The 15,834-nt window shown below is 35.2% G+C and overlaps 1 protein-coding gene across 1 annotated transcript; it reads right to left on the bottom strand.

The window, feature by feature from the left end:
• Nucleotides 1-1,759: 1,759 nt before the first annotated feature.
• LOC136814807 (putative histone-lysine N-methyltransferase PRDM6) lies at nt 1,760-8,792 on the bottom strand. The gene is made up of 5 exons (XM_067071233.1): nt 8,605-8,792; nt 6,057-6,231; nt 4,892-5,118; nt 3,578-3,815; nt 1,760-2,723 (listed from the first exon to the last, which is right to left on the bottom strand). The coding sequence occupies exons 2-5, from the start codon at nt 6,211-6,213 to the stop codon at nt 2,128-2,130; spliced, it is 1,218 nt and encodes a 405-aa protein (XP_066927334.1). The 5' UTR covers nt 6,214-6,231; nt 8,605-8,792; the 3' UTR covers nt 1,760-2,127.
• Between the last annotated feature and the right edge of the window lie 7,042 nt (nt 8,793-15,834).

Here is a 15,834-nt window from a genome sequence, read left to right as displayed (position 1 = left end):
TGTGCGGCCGTCGTCTCAAAACGCACTCTAAAACTATAGACCCTCAGGACCCTCTCTTCGTCTCTTGTCTATAGATGCTATAGCGGGTTGGTGGACACTCAATTAAATTTCAATTAACAATGTCCCTCTTTAAAAAGGTAAATTTTCAACTAAAATTTCATTTGGTCTCTCTTAGAATTGGATTTGTGTCAGGGCCCTTCCCTTCCGCATACACCTTATCTGCCAAGCCTCGCCGGGACAACACAAACAAAAACCGCTTACGTTATACCGTGAAATCACATGCTGAAATCATATTTCGTAACCATGATGCGACAACCCAAGATCTTTGATTAAGTTCAAGTTGATAATTTCATTCGAGTCGTTAAAAAACACAGCTCAAAAATTTCAGCGAGTCAGCGATAGAGAATCATAACATAATAAAGATTTTTATCTATTATTTCAATTCCATTGAACTCAAGTAACATTACCATAATTAATAGTTTAGTAATTACTGTTATTTGGAAAGACCTTGGTTGTTTCGGAAGGGACTGACTGGACTGAGTTCGGCTCAGATCTACTACAGTGCATACCACTTTCTAATTACATTCATTCAATCGAATTTTTTTATAAAACTTTACTTTTTTTGCGTTTTTTGTAAAATAAAATCAGAGAGAGTCAGGTTAAAACCAGCCGATTCTCTCAATTACATTTTCCCTTCCGTATTTTGCAAGTTATCGATATCTTTCGGTAAATAAAAAGCTCAGTGTACAGTGACATCATGAACATATAAACGACTGGACATCTATCTTTTATTGTCTCTTTGAAGCGAGCTTCGTTGCCGCCTGTATTTCAAAATTGTTATAAAAAATCCGACAATATTCCGTCATAATTTTATTTCTTTGAATTATTTAGGTAAAAGGATTGATAGAGCTTGAACATTACTCCTAATGTACAAAAAAATTATTTTCAAATTTTTTCACAAGTTTGTAATATATTTTATAAACATTTTCAACTCTAAAATGCAGAATTTCAACTGCGTGTATACTTTTGAATCAGTTTTGTCACTTCAATAATTTTTTTATGACTTGAAAAAAATAGCTTGCCAAAGTATAGAGCCTGTGTCATAAGAATATCGAAATTAGAATGCGACACTTTCTAAAATTATTAGACACTTTTAAGTCAAAATTTAGAAATATTAGTCGGAGTTTTGACAAGCTGACGATGATTTGCCTCTGTTATCTTTGTTATGATATAGATAAAAGACTTGAGAAGAGTAGAACAACAGAGACTTTTGTCAAAGTTTTGACGTTGTTAGCAAGGTACTCCCAAGTGGTATATCATCAAAATCTATTGTTTCATTTTATGCTTTTAACGAGGCGGCAACGAAGCTAGCAGCCTTTTCTACAAAAAGACAAAGGAGATGGATGTCCAGTCGTTTATATGTTCATGGTGACATCAACAATCTTGTAAATTAGAATCGCGCATTTCAAAATTTATAAGTAAATAGTAAATAAACTTCGAAAAATGAAATCTTCAATTAATATTGTAAATATCTAAAAAATACAATTTATTGAGTAAAAAAATTAACAAAAAATAGAAAACGAAAATTTATTTTTATAAAAAATCATAATACCGAATAAGTTAAGGTAAACTATAAACAAAATCAACTATAATACAAAAAAAATTGATAAACATATAAAATAAACATTTTTCAGGGAATTTCAATAAATAGTTGTCTAATTTGAATAATAAGAAAAGGTAAGAAAAATCTTCACTATACAAACTTGTCAATTGTTTGAAGAAATCCGCTAATAAAACCTTTACAAGATTCATAAGAAGACAAATTCTTTTCTAGAACAACCTCTTATCTGCGAGGCAACAGAAATCCCCTCATCAGGTGGACAATTAAAATCACAATCAAGCTTTCTATCTATTGTTTTAGAAAATCGATGCAATAAAGATTTACCTTATCGGGAAAAAAATGTCAGGATTTTATAATCAGTTTTTAGATTCGAATATTAGTTACCGCGTAAAATTTTAGGTATAAAAGTTTTGGTCTGGGATAAAATATCAGTGAAAAATTTTCGGCACTTTCCCCCGACAACTTTTTCCCCGATAAGGTTAAATATTTTTCAAACAAAATCTATTTTAAAAGTTTTTTAATGGTAAAATACTAGATTTATAAGGTCCAAAGTTCTTGATTGGCGGCTCCATAGGAGGTGAAGGGTACGCATGCGCAAGATTTTGATAATAACTGTGATAATGTGGATTAAGGGCTGAAGCTGGCGTGAAGTCGATTCCTGGGGCGTAAGGCGTATTAACGTGTATTGGGCGGTGTAGAGGTTGATGTTTCTCAACGGGTGGTCCACCTCTTAGATTTGATGGCGGAGGTGGTGGTATCCAAGGTATTGCGCTGCATTTGTGTGTTATGAGAAGCTCTTTGTTGGGAAAAGAGAAATAGCATTTGTCGCAGCGGATAGTAGAGGGCGGAACTGGTAGATCTTTCCTCGATAAGAAAGGAGAGTTTTCATAATTTGTTGATAGTGTAGATGGAGCATTCTTAGCAATCAGACTTGCTAAAAACTCGAGTTCGTTTTTACGTGGAGGCTGTGTTTTGTAGTCGATTTGCTGTAACAATGATAGTGGTGTGACTTTTTCACGTTTTCGTCTTGTTTGTTGTGGTTGTTGTGTTGATGGATCGTCCGTGCAAATACTCAATGAATTCTTTCGTTTGCTTGTTGTTCCTGTGGGGAATAAAGTTGATATTTTATAACACAAGCATGGCCTGGTTGTTCAAACTAACCTTGTGGTTTTTAAAATGCCTCTTATGTTTATGTTTGATATTGACGTTTATTTTGGTGTGATTGTTTTAGTTTTAAGCAAATCATTGTAAGTAAGTCTGCGACCGCAGTCGGAGGCGACCCGAAGGCTCCTCTTTCGATAGCTATCTACCCGAAGGTAGGGGAGGGCGCCACTCTTTCTCCCTGGATTTCTCCACTTACCCTTGATCCTTCTCTTAGTTACTGAGCAGAGAGGAATCAAGTACCATTTTGGGAATCTTTGGTATAACCCGGCTGGGGGTTGAACCCACAACCTTGCGAACCGTAGCCGGATGCTCTACCACTGTACTACGGTCGCTTAATCATTGTACTGAAAAGCTCATTTAATATTCATTCCAAATCTGGAAGAAAAAGATCATAGCGGTGATCCAAACAGGGCAGATTCTGTTAAAGAGCCATGGCCTTTATAGTGTTTACGTGCCAACGCAGAGTAATCAGACTCTTCTCGGAAATTACATAAAACCGCACCTTGTCACAGACCCAGTGGAGATTGAAAGCTCAGCCAAAAAATCTCCCTTGGTGAAAAAAGTACGCTGAATTTTTAACTCACTTCAGGAGGTATACCCTGTAATTTCATTCTTTTATAGAAATCGAATGGAAAAATTTACACTCCAAAACCATCCTTAATATGATGCCCTTTTTGGAGCTTGAAACAATAGAATATACATCCCAATGAGGATTTCGATAGAAATTTTGATCTCCACTGAGGGAAAAAATTCCACTGGGACACAGAGCAAACAGAGGTGTAGTATGCAAACCTCTGTTATCATTCCAAGTCAATGGTATACCAAGAAGCTGTGTATATTTTGTATCATACCAAACCAAGAGCTCATTTCCTGGCAAAATATCTTTCGTTGAACGATAATAAATACAACCGTGATATTGAAAAACGACCAGATTTTGTTCTTTCTTATGGCGAGCGCAGCGGACGAAAGCCATCCAGTTATTTTCGTTAAAACCGTCAAGGAAATGACTGACTTCTCCGTCGTGAAAGATCTGTGGTGATAAAAGAGTAAAAAGAGTATGAATGAATGAATGAATGAATGAATGAATGAATGAATGAATGAATGAATGAATGAATGAATGAATGAATGAATGAATGAATGAATGAATGAATGAATGAATGATGAATGAATGAATGAATGAATGAATGAATGAATGAATGAATGAATGAATGAATGAATGAATGAATGAATGAATGAATGAATGAATGAATGAATGAATGAATGAATGAATGAATGAATGAATGAATGAATGAATGAATGAATGAATGAATGAATGAATGAATGAATGAATGAATGACAAAGCCGCTTTTTCGCGACTTGGTCTTATTTTCAGGATAAATAATAAATGCCAGCACAAAAAAACCTACCTGTCCACTGAGTCTAACAGGTGTATCAATAATATAAACCATATACCGGCTTTTAAGGCCTAACCTAATTATTATTAACAGTATTTGTTGTAACTACATTATCTAACCGAAGCCGCATTAGGATGTAAAGAACCGAGATGAATTTAATTCAATCTTTCCTCAAATTACTTCAAAAATTTCCTCAACCTCTATAACTGGATTGTTTCCTTAACTCGAACAAGTTTTATCGACCTTCAGTTAACAGTGCCTTGTAAACCTTACTCTATAACTTGAAATTTCCTTAAATCGAACAAATTGTTCCCCGTGCATGTTCGAGTTTTGGAGATTCCAATTTTAAAAGGCGAGGCCAATTTAATTTGTTGTTTTACGGGCCAAGCTACCCAAAAATGAGGGTCGGCCGATCGGCGAAAAAATAAAAATAAAAGTAGAATTTCAACTATAAAATCTTCTAAAAAGGTAGTAAAAACTACTACATCTTGACGAAAATGCGAAATAGAAAATAAAAAGACACAAAAGGTCAAATCATGAATAATAAATTCTCAAAACCTTGGAAAAACAACCAAAATTTTGAAAATTTGGCAGTCTGTAAAGCAATGAAAATAAAAATATACTACAAAAATGAGTTTTTTTTCGATTTTTGTAATTTCAAGGTCGGTCGGGCCCGTAAAACAACTAATCAAATTAGTCTTGCTAAACATACCTCCCACATGTGGTCTGTGTTCATACTGGATGAAATCTCGGTCGTCCTCACTAACTTCCCTTCGAAAGGACCAAACCAAGTGCCTTGTTGAATCCTCTTTATTGCGCATGCTCCAAATTTCGATCCGGGTAGACTTGACGAACATAATGATATTTCATCAGGTGTTCTGATTTTACGTGGTGATAGAGGTGGTGTTTCCGGTAGGCTGGTGCACTTTCGTATTTGACCTGTAAAATGAAAGTTTTCAAAGTCGAGCATATACTTTTTCCATCAAGGATACTCTACAGTTAACTCTCTCTAATTCGATCTTCAAGGGGCCAGGAAGTTTCTTTTCGAATTACAAAGAGTAATTTATACTACTTTCTAGCTGAGGGGACCACTATTTTACAGAAAAATTCGAATAATAGAGGTTCGAATTAGAGAGTTGACTGTATGAGATGAATAACAGGGAGTAATTCTATGACCTATGATCGAATTAGACGTTAAGACATTCAAAAAGGATTCAATTCTTGAGGAGCTGCGACAGGACCTCTCATGATGAAAATAAAAAGGATGTGTAAAACTAAAAAATATGATTACACCCCTGTGTCGTCCGGTGGAACCCCCACCCCACTGAAAAGTTTGGCCAAATTTTCGTGGGAATAACGCAATGTGAATAATACCCTACGATTTCAGCCCAGATTGTAAAGACTTTGTTTTCATCCCCATTAGATATTCAATTGAAAAGATTGTGCTCTAAAAGCAATCCCCACAGCACTGGATTTTTTAACCTGAAAACAATAAATCACGAAATTTTCATCCCGCTGTGGAAAAAAGTTCCGACGTGGCTGTGGGACAGGATTGTCTAAACTAGAGTCTTTCTGACCTGCTTCTTTTAAGAAGCAGGACGGTAGGTAAAAAGTGGGCGAGAAGTTGTCCGTCTAAACCGTTTAGCTCTGGTTAAGACGGTCCACTTTTCGCCCTGCGTATTCTAAATGTTAGTTAAAGTTGGCAGAAAGTTGGCAGAACGTTGGCTGTCTAAAGTCAATGCATTACTCTCTTTATTTGACCTCAAAACAATGACTTCTTTCAACCTTTTTCAAGCAAAGATTGTAATTCCCAACGTTCTGCCCACTTTTAGCCTACTTTAACCAACAAAATAGACAGGGCAGAAACTAGAACTTACCTTTCAATAGAGTGGATAAAACTTCTTCCGACGAAACAAGCCTCATTTCTTTGTAGCCGTAAAGGTATTTTTGAATGACGTTATCAGAAATTCTTTTGTTTGGGAGGTTGGCAACAGCAGGGTTAGTGGTTTGTCCATTGCTAACTGGTGTTTCCATGCTATACTACAAAATGTGCTGTAAACGATAAAGAATTGAAACTTTTATATAGTTATGGAGAATTTTTTATATTCTAGGGTTTCGTCGGGTTTATTCTTGGGCTGTGACAAGGGAATATTTTAGCTCATTCAATTGATAACCAAAGGCTAAAAACATTATTCTAAGGCAGTGTTCTTTATTCGCTTTACTCCCTTCTCACAGACCCAGTAGGATTTTTTTTAGCCACCGGGGGTAAAGATTACGGACCAAAACTCGATGGGAATTAACGTACATTCTCCTTTTTTCATGACTGAGGATCAGAATTTCATTTTTTTTTGAGTCAGAAAATTCAACGGAGATGGTAAGATTAGCCCCATATTTTGCAGTGAGGTCTCGTTTATTCGATTACATACTTTTAGGGGGGATTGGGGTATAATTTTCCAGTAGGGAAGATATTTTGGCCACTATTTTCCAGTGCCAGTGGGGTCCCAGTGGGTTCGAGAGGAGGGTGTGTTTCGCTGGGAAAAAAACATTGCCTACTGGTGTAAATATAGAAATTGAAAGCACGATCGTCTTACTCCCCAATAATTTCTTTAACTACACGTTTTTTATAAGAAAAAACTATATAAGAACATAAGGCTTCGATGGCCAAAATGTTAAGATCAAGTTTAAAACATATTCTAAGGCTTTGCGAACTTTAAAACACCTATATTTTCCAGGAAGAGGCCCCCCCCAGTCGACCCTCAATTCACGTATTCACGCAAAATTTTTTGCCAATTCACGTATTCACGCGCGAAAAAAACCATTTTCACGTTCACGCGCTGATTTTGCTTTTAATTCTTTTGTTAAACGATTGTGACCTTATTGGGCTAAATTTGACCTTTTTATGGCCAACATAACGTTTTCTGCAGTTTTTTGACCTTATTCTCGACAGCGTCGACTTTTTAAGACCTCTTACAATTATTGGAGCTTTCATAGGGCAATGTTTAAGGTCTGTCTATCACGTCTATCACGCCAAAGTTACAAAAAACTACCTCTCTGGCGTACGGTGGTATAAACCCTGCCTGAATTTGCTTTTTAAGGGAGGTAAGTGCAAAGTTAAGCCTTAGCTTTAAGGATTTCCCTCCGATTTTCTTCGTCGCAGGCCCTAAATATATTTTATTTTGAGAATCAATTTAAATCGAGGTTTGGCTCAAATTCATGGTCTGGAAAAGCGCGAGCTTCAAAAAGGTGGTACAACCAGAGGACGAAAATTCCAAAGTTTGCCCCCCTGTCTCATTGAAGAAAAGCTGTGGAAAGGAAAAAGCGAGCGAAGCGAGCGCGAAAATTTTTTGACAATTTTCACTCTTTCATTGCTGAGAAAACGGCCTTAACACACTATTGTTACCCTAATATGCCTTGTTTGGTCAAACAATTCATTCAGAATCTTTGATTATTTTCAACACTGACCATTTACTGGTACAAATCTGGTACGGCGAGTGACGTACCTGCCTTACACGGTGCGGCGTCACAAGAGTTTTTTTCTGAATGTTCGATGATGCAATCATATAAAAGTTTTTAGAACTATCTACCTACTTTTGTAAATTATCGAAGAACCAAATACCCTTCACTGTCTCCAAGTTCATGCGGTATCATATTGTGTACTGCATTTAGTAACAATATAAGCGATTACAGAAAGACGACCAGCATTAGCGCCGACGAAGAAAATTTTCTCATTTAGACTTTTTGGTTTTGGCTCAAAACACTCTCGCTGGATGCAATATTTGCATCAAAAAATGCGCCCTTAGAAAAATAAGGAAAAGTATTTGTTTCTGTTTCAATTTTTGATTATTTTGAATAACTTTACAATGGCAATAGGTCAATATGATATCAAGGATTATGCGAGCGAAGCGAGCAAGAAAATTTCACATATTTAGGTTTATTCAGTTTTGTTTTAGACAATATTTGCTTTTCACGTTCACGCTCAAAATCTCGATTCACGAATTCACGCTGGTAAAATCTTATTTTCACGTTCACGCCGATATCACAATTCACGTATTCACGCGTTGACAAAGTCCAATTCACGTATTCACGACAGAAAAAAGGGTCATTTACGCGTCACGCCAGCCCCTGGGGGAGCCCCCAGGAAACCACACAAACATATTCCTTCAAATTGTGGAAATAAGAACATTTTAAGAATCGAATCTTCCGATAAATTGGAAGGAATTAGAATTCCCATTCGTGTTCGACATAGTTCGGAAAAATAAACACTTTAAGGCTTAATGGATTCTAAAATACCCAATTTCTTAGGAAAATGGACAAAAATGCTCAAAAAATGTTGAAAATCAGAACATGGTTAAGAATAGGCTTAAAACTCAAAAAGTTCATAACATCCGAAGGCTTCAATGTTCTTGTAAAAAAATGTGTACAAACCTTTTGCCCCCTTGTAACTCATACCATTTATTGATAAAATGGTATCAACCACTGAAGTATCGAAATAAAAAATCAAATTTAATGAATGACAGGATTTATCTAAAAATCTTCCATGTCTAATCAATAACAAGAACCACAACATAAACAATGCAATGTAATAAAAACAAAAGAAATCTTTGTTTGTTAAAATATAAGTTGCAATAGAGATTATAAGCTTTTCATGTAAATACTGTATCCTTTTGTTTACATCAAATTCTTGTTATGGTAACAAACATAGAAAACAATAGAAAAAGACGCTTTGAAAATTGACTCACTTTCAGCATATTAAAAAGAGATAATTGAAAAGCTATTGTTTTTAGAATCGAACGTGCTAATTATACTAATCAATCGAATGAATAGCGTTGGAATGTGTTCTATTGTTTTGAAATTGAATGCAAATCAAAGCTAATCAATTGTCTATCGAATTAAGCTCTATTGAAAAATCTTAAAAGGGTATTTAGTTAATTAGCTAAATAAACAAGAATTTGACCTTGATTTGAAAAAAAAGATTCCTATTCAAACGCGACTTCGACAATAATCTATTAGAAAAATAATTATAGAAGATTTTCACTAGTTCGTTAAATAATATCTATTTTACTTAAACTTTCTATACGTTTTTATAACAAAAAACTTTATAAGAACACAAGGCTTCAACGGCCAAAATATTGAGATCAATTTTGAAACATTCTAAGGCTTTGCGAACTTTAAAACACCTATATTTTCCAGGAAACCGCACAAACATACTCACGAAATTGTGAAAATAAGAACATTTTAAGAATCGAATCTTCATATAAATTGGAAGGAATTAGAAATTTCGTTCGTGCTCGAAATAGTTCGGAAAAATAAAAATCTCCCCAATCAAAAAAGGTCTGGGCTTCAATTTCCTCCTAAAAAATGAGTGTCTCCTGCAATCCTCACCATAATATTTGGCTCAAAAGGGGATTTCCCTCAAATTTGAAAACCGCAAGTGATTTTTAAGTGCTTTAAAGTACGGTTGGAAAGTAGAGTTTTAGGACCTAGGCCCTTAGGATCTCAGGATCTAAAAGTTCAAAAATGTTCCAATTAGGCTGAGAATATAGCCTAGAAGTGCACTAAACCCCTCCCAAATCGAAAAATCTAATGAAAGAAAGTGGAAGTACTGAAACCTCAATCCTCGCCCAACCTTTAAATTCTGAAAAACATTAAAATCCCCAAAAGTGCCAATATATAATATAATATAATACAAATTCTTTCAGCAAACTCACCAAACCAAGACAAACTTAGTAAACAAAGAAATTGCGGTGGTTACCACATATCACGCTACTATTCTAAAGGATTCTTTAACCAATTCTTCCTTGTTTCAACACAAACAAGCGCGTTGTAGCAGGATAGAGGCTCAGCCGATGGAGCCAAAGGGTTACCGAGGAAACATCTTCAGATACCCTTTAAAAAGAGTGATATTTGAATAACGATGGGGACCACCAGAGTGAAATATTTCTTCACTCGCATGTACTTTTTTTGCAAAACTGCATAAAACGCAGGGTGCAGATAAAAATTTCGAAAAAGGGTGCCAAATTGAAACACCCCTAGAAATTTTCCCCAATACACCACAAAGCACAACGCTGTTTCAACGTTTATCTAACGTTTTATTTACGTTATAAACGTCAGGTGGACGCTGCTTTAACGATATTGAATGTCACATTGACGCATTAAGACTATCGCCCATCTTGTCAGAAGAACAAACAACAAAGAGTCAAAAGTTGTTATCAACAAAGAAGTTATGAATTTATTCCCAATTGTACAAAAACTCAAAGTGTACTGTCAAGCAATATATTTCAAAAGAAGCCACCATGAAATTATCCCCAATTGCACTTTTGAGGCATGTATATATCATTCATTGAGTTCAAAGCCCCCGGGCTAGAGTTGAAACTCTTAGATGGGAAATGAAGCCACTATTTATTTCCTACCCAGCTGGCACACAACGTTCTTTTAACGTTTATCCAACGTTCACAACGTCCATTTAACGTTAGATGAACGTTAAAACAACGTTGTGTGTCAGCTGGGTATCCAAAACGCGTGACCCGTGTGGTTTTTACACAAACCTCGAATATGCCGCATGAAAACACTCGAAAGCGCTCAATTCAATCTATCATTCTAACAGCGGCGCAAAGCTTAGAAGCTTCACTTTTTCTTGGTGCTTGAGAAAGGAGGGTTGAAGATTCCTCTCTAGCCCTTCGGACTCTAAACTCAATGATGTACGTAAAACACTCAAAATTTACTGTCAAAGCAATATATTCACAAGTAGTAACCCAGATGACACAAGTTAAGACGTCAAAACAACGTTTTTCTAACATCCATAACGTTTATTTAACGATAGATGGACGATGAGACAACGTTTATTATCAGCTTGCTATGAACTAATTTATACGTCATATCTTCCTTCGCTCCGAACGTAAAACTCCTACTCTAGAAAAAGGCCAAAAGCCAGTAACTGTCTATTGTATAGGTATGAACTTATTTATTCCCAATAATCAAATAAACAAACCCCACGTCCTAATATTATCCACGTGTCTAAGAAAGCCTTTGACCAGGGAAATGATAGAATAAGTCACGTGTGGCCGGGTAGCATTCGCCTTAAAATCTAAGGATTGTGAGTTCGATCCCCGGTCACCACTAACTCAGCGGATGAGTAGCTTAGATTGGGTAATCTGATCTAGGCGGTAAGTTACTGGGAGCTGAGAGTAGGTGTGGCTCTCCACCTTAGCATTCGATCTCCCAGGTAATAGACTCCCTCACTCCCGGCTCCGTCGACAGCCACCAGATGAACATACTTACTTACTTACTTACTTACAAGTCACTATACTGTAACTCAGGATGAAGCAAGTGCTACTTGACAGTTTAAAGAAATGAAAAGTTTATTTTGGTTTTCAAACACGCGATGAATGTTGGGTAAAAAAAATAAGGATGAACAGATAAAAGAAATAAAAATAGGAACAAAAAAATCGTCGTTATAAATACACGTTTTTCTTTATAAGAGCAAACTATATAAGAACATAAGGCTTCGATGGCAAAATGTTAAGAACAAGTTAAGAACATTTTAAGGCTTTAGGGACTCTAAAACACCCGATTTCTTAGAAAAACGCACAAAGATACCCACAAAATGGCAAAAATAAGAACATGTTAAGAACATTTTTAGTCTTAAATCTGAAAAAGTTAAGAACGTCCAAAGGCTTCAAAAATTTTGGATGTTCCTATAAAAAAACGTGTAAGAGGAATAATCAAGGGAAACATTTGAATTTTTAAGTAAAAATGATATTAAAAATGTATGAAGTTGGACCAAATATAAAACACATGCAAATTTTTAGAACCTTGAAAAAATAATTTAGGATGGAAAATATAATGTTAATTTTTGTTGTTTTTCAAAAAAAAACCTTTGTTAGAAGCAGATCAAAATTTCACCAACTTTTCTTGGTTGGGTACGGCCATAAACTGATCTTCACCGAACGAACTTCAACTTGAAAATTAGTAAGCTTTTAAAATCATGCTTTGATTGATAATGCTTATAAAAAATTTTAACATCATCATCATTTTTAATAAAAGGCGATATTACTCTTAAACTTACACAAGAAGTTGATAAAACAATGGAATTTGATGAAAACAATATTTTTGGGGTTTTTTCTTTTTTTTTTCTGTCCCTCAAGGTATTAATTATTTAATTTTTAGTTTTAAGATGAAGAAGAAAAGAGTTTGAAAAATTAACACTTTTTTCTTCAAAATATTTGATTAATAAGGCGCGCCGAATGTTTCTATGGTCTTAAAGATAATATCAATTTCCTTTCTCCCTGGGGAGTTACCCCGGTAAGGTCTGTGTTGAAAACGAAATATCGTATGTACAAAAACAAAAGTGGAGTCTCTATAATTACATCCCCTTCTCACAGACCCACTTGGACCCCTTCTCACTGGAAAAATTTACCAAAATATCGTCCCGGTGTAAAATTATACTCCAATTTTTGTCCCCACTGAAAATAATCAAATAAACCAATCCTCACTGCAAAATTTTCTGACTTGAAAACATAAAGAATTTAAATCCCCAGCCATAAAAAATATGGGTATATCAACCCCCATCGAGTTTCAGTCCGTTATTTTCATCCTCACTGGCTGAAAAAACCTTACCGGGTCTGTGAGGAAGAGGGTTTATAACTCGAACGCGCTAAATGGGGAGCACAAAATTTGTCTGAGGTACCGAAAATTATGGAATAAGGTTGAATTCTCCAAAAGTCCACGCAAAATTCAATTGACGCATTTTACGCAGAAATTCCAGTAACGCGACTGACTCATCGACAACGCCCTTTCTCGGCCGGCACACAACATCAAAACAACGTCCATTTGACATTCATAACGTCCAAATAACGTTATTGAACGTTAAAACAACGTTGTGTGGCAGCTGGGTTTTGAATCTAAAAAATAATTTATATATATTAATTTTAACAATTAATAATATTGGAGTTGGAGTCTAAACATTATGAACAAGCGCTGTTACAAAAATTTAAGTTGTAAATCTTTACCCAGCTCGCACACTAACGTTGTTTCAACGTTTATTTAACGTTCACAACGTCCATATAACGTTAGATGAATGTCGAAACAACGTTGTGTGCCAGCTGGGTAACACCTAAAATATTTTGTATTTTTATTATCTTAAATATGAAATAGAATTTAAAATGATTAATTCAAGGAAAAATTAAAAAATAAAATCAGAAAATTTAATTTTTTAAAACAGTTTCATCAATAATTTTAGAAGAAAAAGAAGTGCGAATACATAAAATCTTCTTAATCTTTTCTTTTGTTCTATTTTTCCCAATGGTGGTTTATAATTAATACGATGTTAATTTATTAATTAATTCATCATGGTGCTTGGGGAAAGAGATCAAATCTTTCAATCGTTTCATTTGTTTGGGTTTTACGTTTTTTTTTCTTATTTTAATATCATTTTTCTATTTCGCGTCCACAGTGTGAATGGTCTTACTTTGCAAATTTCTCAAGCTCTTTAAGACACGTTTTTTATAAGAACATCTAAAAAATTTAAAGCCTTTGGATGTTCTTAGCTTTTAGAGTTAAAAATGTTCTTAGCATGTTCTTATTTTCCCCATTTTGTAAGAATCCCATTTCCTAAAAAATACTCTCCCGAATAGACGGAGGGGGGGGGGGGGGTCCGAACAAGCAGGGGGGTAGGAAAATTTTCTAAATTCTAATAAGCGGGGGGGATGGAATAAGAGGGGGGGGGGGGTAATTTGAAGACAGAATTTTTTTTAACTGATATCATTTCAACAACAAAAAAGAAACTTTAACAAATAATCACGTAAAATAAGAACCAATACTAACAAAAAGGAGAAATTTTAACAAGTTTAAGGTCTATTTACACTGTAATAAAATATTGAATTATTCGAATTTAATTAGTGGGGGGGGGGGGGGGGGTCTTAATAAGAGCGGGGGGATGGATTTTTTTATCTCTTTTAGCAATTAGCGGGGGGATGTCTATTCGGGAGACAAGACTAGGATGTTTCAGGGTCCGCAAAGCCTTAAACTATTCTTAACCTGTTTTTCATATTTTTGAGGGGTAAAACACTCGGGAAAATCATAGTAAGGCTCGATACTTTCACAAAAAATTCCATTTCATGCTTCAGATGTGTATTTCTTGTTAAATTCAGATCGAATTTCGATCCTAACCTGAGAATATACCGTAAGAATATTTTTAGACGATTTTTTATAAAAAAGTTAAGAATATCCCCTGAAATAACACTTAAGCCATTGTTGCCTAAGTAAACCCTCCCGGACAACTACATCATCAGCCTTCAGTAATTTTTTTAGTACTTTTATAGGAATATCATTTAAATAAATATTTTGCCAACCTCGCCTAAAAGAAGGGCTTCTTGTAATATTTAAACATTTTGATAAGTCATGTGGATAGATTAAAGATACCGTTAAAAATTCCACCTTTTTTCTTCAAACACTAAAAACACTTACAGAAGAAAAATCTTTTACCGACACACGGCCAAACCTTTACGCCCCCTAAGAACGCGTGACGTTATAAGTTTGATAGAATTTTGTTTTGTTTTGGGTAACGTTGTGATTACACTAAAATATTTACCGAAATGCGATTTTCATAGACCTCAATAACTTTTAAGTGTTAAGAGCTTTGTTAAGCTTCAAAATGACATTTTAATCGGATCAAGTCACGCATACATTTGATCGCATCGTTACTTTTTGATAAAAAGGAACTCTTAAAACTCAAAAGTCTTAAAAATGGACATTTAAAAACGGGAATATTTTGTGCTGCTTGTTGCTTAAAGTCGTTGTGTTTATATTATGAGATGGCTAGGCTAGAGAGAAATTGACCTGCAAGTTCACAAGCATTGACTTTCAAGCCCGAAAGGCTAGACTCAAGTCTCCTTGATGGGAAATGAAACCACTTACTCTCCATCCAGAACGCCCGCGCGTGGTTTTTACACAAACTCCGGATTGAAACTAAAATCTAAACAAAGGAACCGCTAGATAAAATCAGTCGTCATGATTACAGCGCATTCTGGATAGGAAATAAGTGGCTTTACTTTTTCTTGCCTGGGAAAGGTTAGAGATTCTACTATAAGCACTTCGTGCTTTAAACTCAATGTTCACAAGGGTCAACAGAGGGAGATCTTATAAGAAACACTCTCCGTTCATAAATTTTTGATACCACTTCAGATACGCCACTGACCTTCATGGGAAGATCCAATTAGGAACTTTATTTTAAATCCGGTAGTGATTTTTGTTTGCCTGTAAGAACCCATTATAGGGTCTGTGTTACAGGAATGTGAAATAATAAACAAATTCACCATCACCGAGAGACCTAGGGATAGACAAGTGTTGGCGAATTCTGTTCACAGCTTTGGAAGCCTTACCTCATCAGAAAAATATTCGTCGGCAAAAATTTTTGAATTTTCTACCGAAAGGTATTATGTTTAATTTAGTTCAAACCCGCTTGTGTACAGCCCAGAGTAATCTGAAATATTTTTTCCTCTTTACCCAAGATAAAATGGTATAATAAACTTAAAAGAATTGTCATCTATCTATATTTCGTCAGGGGAAAAGAACAAAACGTCGAAAAATTCCGGAAATCCAACCTCTACCAACCACAATTTTTTGAAAATCTCAATTCTGAAGAGGTATTTTCTTCTG

This window comes from Clytia hemisphaerica, unplaced genomic scaffold, assembly GCF_902728285.1.
Source record: "Clytia hemisphaerica strain Z4C2 unplaced genomic scaffold, Clytia hemisphaerica genome assembly, whole genome shotgun sequence".
Taxonomy (NCBI): Eukaryota; Metazoa; Cnidaria; class Hydrozoa; order Leptothecata; family Clytiidae; genus Clytia; species Clytia hemisphaerica.
The sequence above is the reverse complement of the archived record's forward strand: the minus strand, read 5'-3'. Positions and strand labels throughout refer to the sequence as shown.